The sequence below is a fragment of the Manihot esculenta genome, chromosome 7 (assembly GCF_001659605.2).
Source record: "Manihot esculenta cultivar AM560-2 chromosome 7, M.esculenta_v8, whole genome shotgun sequence".
In the NCBI taxonomy this organism is placed as follows: domain Eukaryota; kingdom Viridiplantae; phylum Streptophyta; class Magnoliopsida; order Malpighiales; family Euphorbiaceae; genus Manihot; species Manihot esculenta.
In genome coordinates this window covers 31,431,517-31,444,036 of record NC_035167.2, presented here as the reverse complement: position 1 = coordinate 31,444,036, position 12,520 = coordinate 31,431,517, and the positions used below count along the sequence as shown (strand labels likewise).

The following is a 12,520-nucleotide window of genomic DNA, read 5'->3' as shown; positions in this document are numbered from 1 at the left end:
CCTTGGGTTATAAATATAAAAATTTTTAACTTTTTAAATGTAAAAGAATTGAATAAAATTTTAAATTTAGGTTATAAATATAAAAATTTATAAATTTTTTAGATTTTTTATGTAATAAACCAAATTAAAAATAAATTTATTTCGTCCTTGTTAAAAAGTAGTATATTTTTGAAATTAAAGGGTTACATAGTTAGTTTAATTAAATTATAGGACTAAATAGTAATTTAACTAATGAAATAACATTTGAGCTTCCTTACGCGTGTTACGCGTTACTTAGCGCGGGTGACGGCTATTATCAGAGTTTCTCTTTCTCTAGTCTTCTCTTCGTTTTCTGGGTCAAGCGTCGTTGCTTGTTTAGTTTTCTTCATTCTCGAGTCGATCTTTAGCATCTCCGGGGAGTTGAGGACGCTCAAGAGCTTGGACTTTGAGCTTCTTCTTCTTGATGGGTTCGTGCTTGAGTTCTGTAATCAAGTCTAAGCCTCCTCTTCGCAAAGGTACGCTTGCAGTTCTACACAGCTTTCTCGCGTTTCGGCTTTTTATACAGCTACACATGTTTTCTCTATTTTCTTTCTCAAACTTGTTCAGCTTTGAATTGCTTTCATATGAAAGTTAATAGTTTTATTGGATTCTTTTTTGCTGACTTTTCTGGGATTTGTAATGGAGGCACTGTTTGGTTGCTGAGAAAAGTTATGTTAAGATGGGAATTGATAATTTATCTTTGAACCTGCATGTTATCCTATTCTAATAGCCAATTAAGCTTCTAGAGTATAATGGATAATAGTTTATGGAATTTTGCTAGAGATTGCTGCAGTTGTGTTGTTCCTTCTAGTTATAGGAGTTTCTAGATAAAGACCTGACCCTAATTACTGCAATTTGGCAAGTTCACATGGGGATTTCATTGCAGAAACAGTTAGGACATTCCCTTTGTCAACCATGATATTTTCTTTTTTAGCATCAATTCTTCTTGTGATTTTCCGTTATAATTTATCGGAAGTCATAATTTATCAATTCTTCTTGTGATCTATGAGTACACCTCTAGAGGTTTTAACTACTGGAACTATAAAATCCAAGCAGCGTTTGAACTATGAAAGCAGAAGATAAAAAGGAAAAGTAAAAGAATAATTGAAATCAAGTTGGAGCTGTCTTGATTTGGTTGAGGGATTACAAGTATATCTTTTCCCCAGTTATGGATGAGCAAGGGCACTAAAATTGAAGTCTACAATATAAATAAACTTAAGTTTTACCTTGACCTTTGCCTTCACCATTCTCCTATACTGGTTGCTGTAGCCATCTTGATTGTACTTGTCTAATCATCATCCACATAAAGTTTCATGTAATTGTTGGCTCCACTGACTAAATTTTCTGATTGCTCGTATAGGCAATAAACACAACCACAGAGCACTCTCATCCAATGTCCTAAAGTGTGATTGTACCCAAATTCAAGTATCACCTTTTTAGGTGTAAACACTCAATATAGAAGATTGCAATGTTGATGCAATAGTTGTTTATTCTCTTGACATAGTTTAGGGTGTTGTGGAGTTATATGTACCCTTTATTAGCTATTAATGCAAAACAGACAGTTAGTTACTAGATTGAAAGCATCAATAGGATCGTCATATATACTCCCGTTTTGTTGGCCTTCTAATCCATCTGCACAATATTAGGCTTCTTTGTCCAGATGTGGACATACATGTATTTTGTGATATAAACATTTCTTTTGCAATTATCTGATATAAATCATGCAACTATATTATAGGCATATCTTACATATCATGTTATTAAAAATTTAAATTATATTACATTACTCGTTTCTAGTTCAGCATTGTACTTGTCTGGAATCTGGATGAATTTAAGAGATATGTTGTGTTGACTTTTGTAGAGGATGATAGGCCACTAGAAGAGCCTCTGGATACTCAAATAAAAGGTGAAATCCTACAGTCTCCCAATTTGAAGAGTTTCTGCTTTAGTGAACTGAAAAAAGCAACGGGAGGCTTCTATCATGGTTACTATTTGGGTGGAGGTAATTTTGGTCTTGTCTTCAAAGCATGGATTGATGAACATTCATTAGAGGCTGCTATGCCTAACACAGGCATGCCTATTGCTGTAAAGAAGCTTGATCAAAAGCGTTGCCAGGGTCAGCAAGAATGGTTGGTAAGTACTTATGCTGCTATCCTTCACACCATTTGTGTAACAAGCCGACTCAAATAACTTTAGGAGCCATTTTCTACTTGGTTCAAAATGGTTAGTCCAAATTATTTAGTAGTTTCTCACTGGCTATTGTATACAATTACAAATTCCATACGATCTCAATGTGGGACGCTACAATCTGCCTACTTCTGAAGCTTTTGCTGAGATTTTTATATAGAACCATTGTACTTCCCTACACAAGAATTGAGTGCATTCAAATATGCTGTACAAATAAATTTGCAATTCTTCTTTAAATTTCTTCTCAATGCCTTTGGACATGAGATTGACCTGATCCTAATCCCAAAAGATTTATTATATCATATAGTGTTTTATTTATCATTTTTTTTGTATTATAATAACACTTTTGTAGATCCTACCTTTGTTGTATGTAGATGACAATATGTGAAACGAGTATTATTGATTAATTTTTACAGTTTTTTGAACAATAGACAGAAATCAAATTCCTGGGGCAGCTATGTCATCCAAATCTTGTTAAATTGATTGGTTATTCGCTCGAGGATGATCAACGTCTTCTGGTCTATGAGTTCATGCCAAATGGCAGCTTGGAGAATCATATATTTGGAAGTAAGTGACTGTCCTTTTCTTTTCCTAGCAGTTGAACCTTGTGACTCAAGGTACAAGGTTTTGTGTGATCTCAAGTTTGTATTCTTGGAACAGAGAGTTCTGACATGCAACCGCTCTCCTGGAATCTCCGTATGAAAGTTGCTCTTGGTGCTGCTAGGTGTCTCAAATTTCTCCATGATGAGGTTAATGCGATATATCGAGACTTTAAAGTTTCAGATATTCTACTTGATGAAGTATGTTAAAATGTTCAACTACTGAATTTGTTTCCAAGAGGAGATATGGCATTGTAAACTCTGACGTATTCTTTCAATCATCATGACAGAACTTTAACGCAAAGCTCTCTGACTTTGGTTTAGCCAGAGATGGGCCTATGGATGATAAAACCCATGTCACCACAAGAGTTATGGGTACAATAGGGTATATGTGTCCTGAGTATGTGGCCACAGGTACCCCCTCATTCACAACTATTCATGTTCATAGTTGACATTCATTTAGAACCTTAGAAAGTAAAGTTTCTATGAGTCTCGATGGTAGACTACCCACACATGTTCAGCACTGCAAACTTCACGCTTCAGATATCTAGTTTTGGGTGGGAGGGGTGTGTTGTCCTACATGGATCACATGTAAGACAGAAAAGTGTTTCATATATGACTTGCAAACTGCAATTCTGTCCCTACAAGCTTGCTTTTGAGATGGAATTAGACCCCACCTATTTTATCAACAATTGTTCAGTTTTCACTAGCTTGTATCTCACTTGTTTCGTTCCCTTCTTATGAAGGTCATCTAACAAGAAAAAGTGACGTATACAGTTTCGGGGTGGTCTTCCTCCAAATTCTATCTGGCAGGCGAAGTAAAGAAATAAATAGACCTCCCGGAGAACAAAATTTAGTTGAGTGGGCAAAGGCTTCTCTTAGCAGCAAACGTAACGGTTTTCAAGTGTTGGATAAGCGCATGGAAGGACAGTATAAGATTGGTGACGCGCAAATAGCACTCCATCTTGCCCGCCGGTGCTTATCAAAAGAAGTGAAGGATAGGCCAAATATGGAACAAGTGGTCGAAGTTCTTGAACAACTTTATATCCGGAAACAATGGAGACATCCAAGGGTAAACCCTGCCAAAGATCAATGACAACTTGAGCAAATATCATAGCCAAAGTGTCGAATATATACAGTTTGCTATAAACAAGCCTGAGTGTCTTCTCCTGTAATCCTGTTTGCTAACAGAAGAGGGAAAATGCTTGATTATGATTAACTATTCATTTGAGTAATAATCCCTGATACTTCGACTCTTCATTTTGCCACGTGTTCGACGTGTTCGATATATATTTGTACACTCGAACACTTGACATTCATACATAATACATTTTTTTTTTTTTGAAAATAAAAAGACTTGTATTTTAATAATTTATTTAGGTTATTATTATTATCATATAATTTTATAGTAGAAGGTGATTCTAGTACAATTTATTCATGCTTGTAAAGGGGTCCAGCTTCGTTAGTCATTGAAGACATCATTCAAGATGCCAAGTTATAGCTTCCCTATGTTTAGATGCTTGGTTCATCTTGGTTAGAAGAGCCATGGTACAGTCTGTTAGGATTTTAAATTGAATCGAATAAAAAAATTAAAAACTCTCGTTACACCAATTTTTTTTAAATTATTGAGATTAAAAATTTTGTTAATTCATGGACTTGGGAGAGAATAAATAAACAAATAAAGCGTAGTTTCTAAGAAGCCAGATGAATAGAAAAAGCCAAATTATATATTTATTTACAACTCGGCATTGTTTTCCCAGTAGATTTCTTCTCGTTGTTCACGGGCTGGCTCTTTAAATCGTTTTCTTTACTTGCTATCGTCTTGGCTAGCTTGCCTGGATTTTCTTTGGCAACTGGTGCTCATCATGGGACTGTGTCTCAGTGTAGGAGCCAACCGCAGCCGTCCTGGTAACCTTCTGCTCTGAAATTTCACAGCTCTATCTAGTTTTGATTAATGGGTTTTGTTTCTTGTTTTCAAGCATGAATCTTTCTGATCTATTTTCAGGAAAAAGAAAAGCAATGAACCCAAGATATAGAAGCCAATTATTGATGAGGAGAAATGATATGAATGCTTCAGGAGAAAAGGGTGAAGTCCTGCAGCATCCAGAGTTGAAGATGTTTAGATTCAGTGAGCTCAAAGCAGCTACCTTGGATTTCAATCAGAATAACGTTGTGGATCAAGGTGGCTATGGTCCTGTGTTCAAAGCCTGGATTAATTTGGATACGTTAACAGCTGCCTCGCCTGAGACAGGCATGCTTGTTGCTGTCAAAATGCTTGACCAAAATGGTTCCCATGATCTTCAGGAATGGCTGGTCAGTATATGCCTTTCCAATTTGTAGCGATATATGTACTTGTGTTAAAGATGATGGGATAAAATCTCCAAATAGTTGAATTAATTATATGATTGATATTGATAAAGCATAGACAGAAATCAAGCAGCAGGCACCATTATGCCATCCAAATATAGTGAAGTTGATAGGTTATTGCTTGGAAAATGCTCACTGGCTTCTTGTCTACCAGTATATGCCCAACGGCAGCTTGGAGAATCATCTCTTTACAAGTAACCATCTTCTTTTTTTTTTTTTTTTTTTTAAATTATTGAAAATAAAAATAATTTAATTTGTAGTTGGTAAAAAGTATTTTGATAAATTACAATAAAAAGCAAGTGTTATTAAATTTCATTATTTATTCTCAAAATTTAAAAAAAAATAATTTACATATGATAAAACAGGAGGTAATCTTTCTTGGAAACAGCGTATAGAAATTGCTGTTGGTGCTGCGAGGGGATTAGCATTTCTTCATAATGAGGCAGACGTTGTATTTCGAGACTTCCATACATCTAATATCCTACTTGACTTGGTACGTGCAATTGGAAATTTTAAAAATTAATTATATTTTTTTATATTATTTAAAAATTAATTAAAATAATTATATTTTTTTATAATTATTTCAAAACGACAGAACTTCAACGCTAAACTTTCACACTTTGGATTAACAAAGGATGGACCATCAGATGCTAAATCCCATATCACCACAAGAGTATTGGGCATGGAGTGGTATTTGGCCCCCGAGTACATCAACACTGGTAATCTATCTTTCTGCTTTCTACCAAAATTTTTTTTATACAATCCTTATATATAGAATATGCTAAAATTAATATGGGATCCACCATAAATAATAATTATTATTATAACACAACTGTTATATATATAATAGTTATATTTTAATAGTGAATAAAACGAGGCAAGCCGAAATTTAAAAAGTTTAATTTTAATTCGTTATTTTTTTTTTAAATTCGAGTAAACTCTAACTTTACTCATTTTGAGTTTGAAATGAGTATTAATACGTTTAAGTTTAGTTTATTTAGCAAACGAATTTGGACGAATCGGATTTTTATCGAATTTAGTATTCAATAATTTACGAACAGTTTAATTTATTTATATGTATAGTGAATTTTAGTTTAAATTAACTAATTTTTATTAAATAAATATACATACAAAAATTTTAAAAAATTTAAATTTAACTTATAAAAATATATGTAGAGTTTAAGTTTATTTCTTTTATCATATTAATTTCGACCTATTTAATAAGATTATTCACGAATTTGTTCATGAACTCAAAACTAAATCGAGTTCACTAGATTTAGCGAAACAAATACTATAAAACTCAAACTTGACTCGTTTACTAAATGAGTTTAGAAGTTAAACTCGAGTTTTGATCGTTTAGAAATCGAGTTGAAATTGATCAAGTTTTTATCGAGGTGAATTTTAAATAGTTCTGATTTATTTATATTCTTTAATTCTCATTCTTAAAATATCCTAAAAAAAATTAAAATAGTATAGTGATATATGCTTTGAATGTCCTATTAAATGGTTGATAAAGGCAGATGTGAAATCATTCTGTTAGCCGAATTCAATTCCTATCCTCCATTTACTGACCAAAATAAAAAAATGCCATCCTCTAAGAACTTCATTTATTTTAATCTTCTAAAACTAATTAATTTACTTTTTTATGCATTATATGGGTAAATTAGACAAATGAAGAAAAATAAAAATAAAAATATTTTTATATAAGAAAAGAGAAAGAAACTAATTTATATATATATATTTCTGTTGATCTGAGTTGTTCTAAAGGTCATTTAAGGAAAAGTGGAGATGTATATAGCTATGGAGTTGTATTGCTGGAGGTGTTGAGTGGGAGGAGAGCCATGGAGATGAACATGGAAACACCAGAAAGAAATTTAGTTAAGTGGGCAAAGCCATGGCTTAACCATAAACGCAAATTTCTCAACGTAGTGGACCCTCGTCTCAATGGGCAATTTTCATCAACTGATGTGTTGAAAGCAGGGCAGCTCGCATACCAATGCCTCTCATCGGACCCAAACCAGAGACCTAAGATGGATGCTGTTGTAAAAGCCTTGGAACAACTAGCTTCTTCACTTCCTTCCGAAAGAGACACTTCTGCCTTTTAGAAATTTTATAAAATTTTCTGAAATTAATGTGTGTTTCTTTTATTTTAAAAAAATGTTGTGATTTAGTATATTTCATGATTGTTTAATATTTTTTTTATACTGTAAATACAAGTAAGAAGGAAGGGAATAATAGAATTGCTTGATATTTATGATTAAATTTAAATTTTATAGTGGATAATAATTTTATTATTTAAATTAAATTAGAGTTAAAGAAAATCTTAAAATTTATAAATATTTCAGTAGTTATTTATTAGTACTAGTACTGCAAATCTCCAGAACTGAAAGTTATCAAATTTGAAAATAGCCTGATGTTTTAGGTAACACTAATCTATCTCCTACTCCTGGATAATAATTTTTTAGAAAAAGAAAACCAAAGTTGGCAGAGTTTGAAGCTGACATGCATTCTGTCATATCTGATGTTTTGTCGCTCTTATTCTTGAAAGCATCGGAATGAAGTTTGCAGCTTGGATGATCATCCAAGCTGTTAAGATCAAGTTTTCACTTCCTCTTTTGCAGAACCGAGCCTGAGATGGAGGAGAAACCTAGCCAAAATCTCAAATCTGCCGATGAAGAAGAAGATCGCTTTAGCACTTTACCCGATTCTCCGATCATCCTATAGAGGCAATAAGAATATGCTCATCATATAATTGGGAAGGGCTTGAGCTACGGTTTTTAATAGCACTTCCTTACCTGCACGGGAAAGAAGTTTTCTTTTTCAGGACTGAAGTTGCTACCAAATCCTATTTTAATAAAGCAAAAAACCTCCTTCTTTGACTGACCAATAAAATAGGGTAACCCGAGATACTTACCCAGATTGGGATGAGACTCAACACCCAACAGAACTGTGAGAGGCTTTGAGTCCCTTCCAAAGTATTAGAACTAAAAAATAGTTGAGGTTTGTGGAGATTTAAAGATTGTCCCGATGCTACCTCATATGTATGCAATATATCCTTCACCACCAATGCTTCCGACTCAACAGTTTTGAAAAAGAGCAAACTATCATTTGCGAAGAATAAATGACTAATACTAGATGCTCTATGGGCCACACGACATCCATGTACAACACCACATAATTCTGCACTTAAAGACACACAATGCATAAGCAGTGAAACCCAATGAGATGGAAAACCTAAGCGTTCTAGCACTGTTCGTAAGAAGGGCCATTCAAGCCTATAATAAGCTTTGGACATGTCTAACTTTAAAGCTGCAGAACCACAATTTCCTTGTGATCGACGCTTCAAATAATGGAGGACTTCAAATCCAATAAGAAAATTATCAATAATATTACGTCTCGGTACAAAAGCCCTCTGATACGGGCCAACTATATCAAGCAGAATCAACTTTATTCGATTTGCGAGAACTTTAACAACGACCTTATACCACATATTGCAAAGGGAAATGGGACGAAAATCACTCATAGAAGAAGGAGCCTTTACCTTTGGTATAAGAACAGTGAATGTATCATTTAAACCCAAAGGTAAACAACCATCATCCAAAAATTTCAGACAAGCTGCTTTAATATCAGCGCCCAACGCGTCCCAAAATTGCTGAAAAAACCTGGGATTAACCCATTCGGGCTCAGTGACTTATCAGGATGCATAGAGGATAAATCATCCTTAACCTCTGTGGCGTCAAAAGGAGAATTCAAAAGACTAGCATGAGCATTAGTAACCCATGGAGATATACACTCTGTTACTGCCTCAACATTGCTAGATTGTCCAGTGAAAAGAATTCCAAAATACTCCACTATATGTAAACCCAAATCATCTGGCCATTCATGCCAAACTCTAGACTTGTCCTGTAATTTCAGAACCTCATTCTGTTTATGTCGAGCTGTGGCCATAATGTGAAAATATTTAGTATTAGCATCCCCTTCCTTCAGCTAGAACTGCTTACTCCTCTATTTCCAATACAATTCCTGTTGATTTAAAGAGTCCTGAAGCTTACGTTTTGCGTGAACAAAGGTAGCAACATCTGCAGCATCTCTAAATCGACGTAAAGAGGACACTTGGAATTTCCAAGTATTAATCGAAGCACGACGTTGTTGTCTCTTATTAGAATTCCAAGCAGACAGATCCTTACTACATTTTGAAAACCTCTTCAGAATATCCAAATGGCGAGAAGAGGTCCAACTACACTGCACTACCCCACGACAATCCTCCTCCCTCAACCAATTGTTATCAAACCGAGACCGAGAATAATTAGACCTAACTACTACAGGTCTTGGATCTAAGAAAATCGATAAGTGATCCAAAGAAGAATACTCAACAAAAACTAAGCTTGCGGTCGGGAAAAGATTTCTCCAAGCATGACTAACTAGAGCGCGATCAAGCCGCTCTTCTACCCACACAGTAGTACCATGCCCACGTTCGCGGGTAAATATATATCCCTTTAAAGATAAGTTTGATAAACCAGCATCAACTACTACACTCCAAAATTCGTTCAACAACCACCACGGCTGAGGACTTCCTCATCTCTTTTCACTGGCAGCCAGGATATCATTAAAGTCTCCCAAACAGCACCAAGGTAAAGGAGAAACTTTAGACAGATGTCGAAGCAATTGCCAAGACTCATGACGATGACCACGGTCAGAATTACCATAAAAGCCTATATGAAATCTAGAGAAACTTAACAATGAGACAGAAGCCTCTTTTCTCCAAAGAAGAGCCAAACCACCACTACGACCTCGACTGTCCACAACAAAAACACCATCATAATCTAATTTCACCCGTAAATTTTCCAATCTATCCCGATGAGATTAAGTTTTAATAAGAAAAATAAACATTGGCCGCTTTTCTCTTGCAAGCTCCTGCAAGCACTGAACTAAACGAAAGTTGCCAAGCCCTCAACAGTTTCAACTTAGAAAAGTCATTGCCCTCGGCAGGCCTCTCCATGAGACCTGTCGATTCTGCGTTTTTTGTTTTGAAGACCACATTATCCCCAGTAATCATATCAACATGGGACTGTTCATCCATACATAAATCTTCCCTTCGACGTCGTTTTGGCTCTATAATAATAACCCATCAGACTGACCCCCACCAAGCACCTGAGAATCAATTAGAGTATCAAATGATCAGCTATCCTACAAACAGCCACGTCAAAATCACCATGCGCAACCACATCCGCATTGGATGAGACATGATGCGAAGTAACTACACTATGTCCGTCTAACTGCTGGGGAACGACTGTACCGTCTGCTGCGGCCTCATCACGGAGCCATCAGTCACCAATAGATTGAGAAAACCGCCACAGTGGTGCTCGCAGCCATGGACCACAAGGATGCCATAGTATTTCTATTAAACGAAAAAATATCAAGTATACCTTATTTTAATATTAGTCAGAAAACTAAATAGTATGAATAAATAAATAATATAAATAATTTAAAATAATTATTAATTTTTTTAATAAAATGAGTTAAAAATTAAATTTTAACAAGATATAAAAATGTGTTAATTGAATGATTTTGAATTAGAGTTAATAATAATTTTTTTTAGTATTTATATTATAAGTAGTGGGCCTAAAGCTAAGCCCAACCCGATTTCACAGCAAGCCCAAAAACCAATCCTTATTGTATTTAATTTCATTTAAAACCACCTTCTTCGATTTAGGGTTTCATAGAAGCGGAGTAGCAGGGAGCAGTCGCCGTTGCCCAACCTCGAAGAAAGACATGGGTATGAATTGAATCCACCAAATGAATCCCATTTTGAAAATTTGAAGAGTCATTTTTTTATTCTGATTTCTGTGTTTCTCTATTGCAGCGAGAATTAAGGTCCATGAGCTGAGACAGAAGTCGAAGCCTGAGCTACTGAACCAATTGAAGGATCTAAAGGCTGAGCTTGCTCTCCTTCGGGTTGCCAAGGTCACCGGTGGTGCTCCTAACAAGCTTAGCAAGATGTGCGCGCTCTCTCTCTTTCTCTCTCTCTCTTTGAATCAATAAAATGCGTATGCAAGTGATCATTTACCTGTTGGTATAATGAGTTATCAATTTGGGCGGTTTTTACTTGCGATTTGGGGTTTTTTTAGATGAATTTGCTTTTGAAGGGAATTTATTTATTTGTTTTATTATTAATGTATTGATTTTGTGCAATCTTTTTGTTCTTTGTTGCTTATTTGTGTGGCTGCAGCAAGGTGGTGAGATTATCAATTGCACAGGTTTTGACTGTCATCTCGCAGAAACAGAAGGCTGCTCTTAGGGAGGCATATAAGAACAAGAAATTTTTACCTCTTGATCTGCGCCCTAAGAAGACCAGAGCCATCCGCAGGAGGCTTACTAAGCACCAGGTATCAATATTCTTCTGGTTTTGTGAGCTCATGATGATGAGTATTATATATATGGAGTTACATTGTTTAATGATGTCAACTGAAAGTTCTTTGATATGGTTACCAACTCAAACCATATTGATTACATTCTCGAGGAAAATGCACTTGGGAGGAGGGAGGTGGTTATGAATATATTTGTTGAATGATCTTCATGAAAATCTTGAGCTTTGTGTTATCTATTTTATTTCTTTTCTGAATTGAAATACAAGTATTTTGCTAGTTCTGATGCTACTTCTTTAAGTTAGCACTGATATTCTTCCGGTTTGGAAATTTGCAATTTGTGGAATTATTGCTAGCATATCATGTAATAAGAATGAGTTTCATAGTTTGGATTGGATAAATACTTCCAACTTTGCTTCTTATGGTGGAACTATAATTGATTTTAATTTGATTTATATGCATACCTTTATGCCTTTTGGTTTCTCAATTCTGTAATGCATTCAAAGAACTCTTCAGTTCCTCCAAGGTTCTTAGGAATTCCATACTTATCATGCTGGATTCTCTTATCATTTTGTATGAAGTTTTGTGGGATTTCATTTGTTTCACGTATGGATTTCTTTCTTTCTAATGATGTTTAATTTGTTCTTGTGCAGCAATCTCTGAAGACAGAACGGGAGAAGAAGAGAGAAATGTACTTTCCCATGAGAAAATATGCTATTAAGATGTAGGATGGTATCTTGGGAATAGGTTTTTTTAAATTTTGCAACTGTGAACCTATTTGGTTGACAAGTTTTGACAATGGATTATCTTTTTGTTATGACTATGATCTCCTCCAGTTTAATGTTATCCCTTCTCAAGTTTTTGAGTCCTCACTGAGATATTTGTTTTTTCTTTTTAATTTTCTTTTTGTAAACCTAAATTTTCCAAGTGTTTTGTTTGTGTTTAAGGTGCCTTTGCAATAGTATTAACTTTATGATGCATTAC

The 12,520-nt window shown here is 34.9% G+C and overlaps 3 protein-coding genes across 4 annotated transcripts; all 3 read left to right on the top strand.

Annotated features, from left to right (window-relative positions):
- Positions 1 to 269: 269 nt before the first annotated feature.
- LOC110619647 (receptor-like cytoplasmic kinase 176) lies at positions 270 to 4,064 on the top strand. Of its 2 annotated transcripts, none has more exons than XM_021763173.2 (6): positions 270 to 494; positions 1,880 to 2,151; positions 2,637 to 2,772; positions 2,866 to 2,954; positions 3,095 to 3,218; positions 3,551 to 4,064. In XM_021763173.2, exons 1-6 carry the CDS (start codon positions 443 to 445, stop codon positions 3,898 to 3,900), a joined length of 1,023 nt encoding a protein of 340 aa, XP_021618865.1. In that variant the 5' UTR covers positions 270 to 442; the 3' UTR covers positions 3,901 to 4,064. The 2 variants fall into 2 exon arrangements, with proteins under 2 accessions (XP_021618865.1, XP_021618864.1); XM_021763172.2 differs by having other exon boundaries at positions 2,866 to 3,005.
- A 522-nt stretch (positions 4,065 to 4,586) lies between these two features.
- LOC110619646 (probable serine/threonine-protein kinase PBL10) lies at positions 4,587 to 7,465 on the top strand. Its single transcript, XM_021763171.2, has 6 exons — positions 4,587 to 4,712; positions 4,810 to 5,117; positions 5,230 to 5,365; positions 5,537 to 5,664; positions 5,767 to 5,890; positions 6,939 to 7,465. The coding sequence occupies exons 1-6, from the start codon at positions 4,670 to 4,672 to the stop codon at positions 7,274 to 7,276; spliced, it is 1,077 nt and encodes a 358-aa protein (XP_021618863.1). The 5' UTR covers positions 4,587 to 4,669; the 3' UTR covers positions 7,277 to 7,465.
- A 3,369-nt stretch (positions 7,466 to 10,834) lies between these two features.
- LOC110618817 (60S ribosomal protein L35) lies at positions 10,835 to 12,408 on the top strand. The gene is made up of 4 exons (XM_021762071.2): positions 10,835 to 10,947; positions 11,035 to 11,170; positions 11,401 to 11,557; positions 12,190 to 12,408. Exons 1-4 carry the CDS (start codon positions 10,944 to 10,946, stop codon positions 12,262 to 12,264), a joined length of 372 nt encoding a protein of 123 aa, XP_021617763.1. The 5' UTR covers positions 10,835 to 10,943; the 3' UTR covers positions 12,265 to 12,408.
- Positions 12,409 to 12,520: the final 112 nt, after the last annotated feature.

What these genes read in the sequence shown, in the direction of transcription:
- LOC110619647 (XM_021763172.2), top strand. Translation starts at nt 443, where the DNA reads ATGGGTTCGTGCTTGAGTTCTGTAATCAAGTCTAAGCCTCCTCTTCGC. An exon ending in AGGGTCAGCAAGAATGGTTG is followed by an intron (nt 2,152 to 2,636) that starts GTAAGTACTTAT and finishes TTTGAACAATAG; the next exon opens with ACAGAAATCAAATTCCTGGG. An exon ending in GGAGAATCATATATTTGGAA is followed by an intron (nt 2,773 to 2,865) that starts GTAAGTGACTGT and finishes TTCTTGGAACAG; the next exon opens with AGAGTTCTGACATGCAACCG.
- LOC110619646 (XM_021763171.2), top strand. Translation starts at nt 4,670, where the DNA reads ATGGGACTGTGTCTCAGTGTAGGAGCCAACCGCAGCCGTCCTG. An exon ending in GGAGAATCATCTCTTTACAA is followed by an intron (nt 5,366 to 5,536) that starts GTAACCATCTTC and finishes ATGATAAAACAG; the next exon opens with GAGGTAATCTTTCTTGGAAA. An exon ending in CCCCGAGTACATCAACACTG is followed by an intron (nt 5,891 to 6,938) that starts GTAATCTATCTT and finishes GTTGTTCTAAAG; the next exon opens with GTCATTTAAGGAAAAGTGGA.
- LOC110618817 (XM_021762071.2), top strand. An exon ending in CCTAACAAGCTTAGCAAGAT is followed by an intron (nt 11,171 to 11,400) that starts GTGCGCGCTCTC and finishes GTGTGGCTGCAG; the next exon opens with CAAGGTGGTGAGATTATCAA. An exon ending in GGAGGCTTACTAAGCACCAG is followed by an intron (nt 11,558 to 12,189) that starts GTATCAATATTC and finishes GTTCTTGTGCAG; the next exon opens with CAATCTCTGAAGACAGAACG.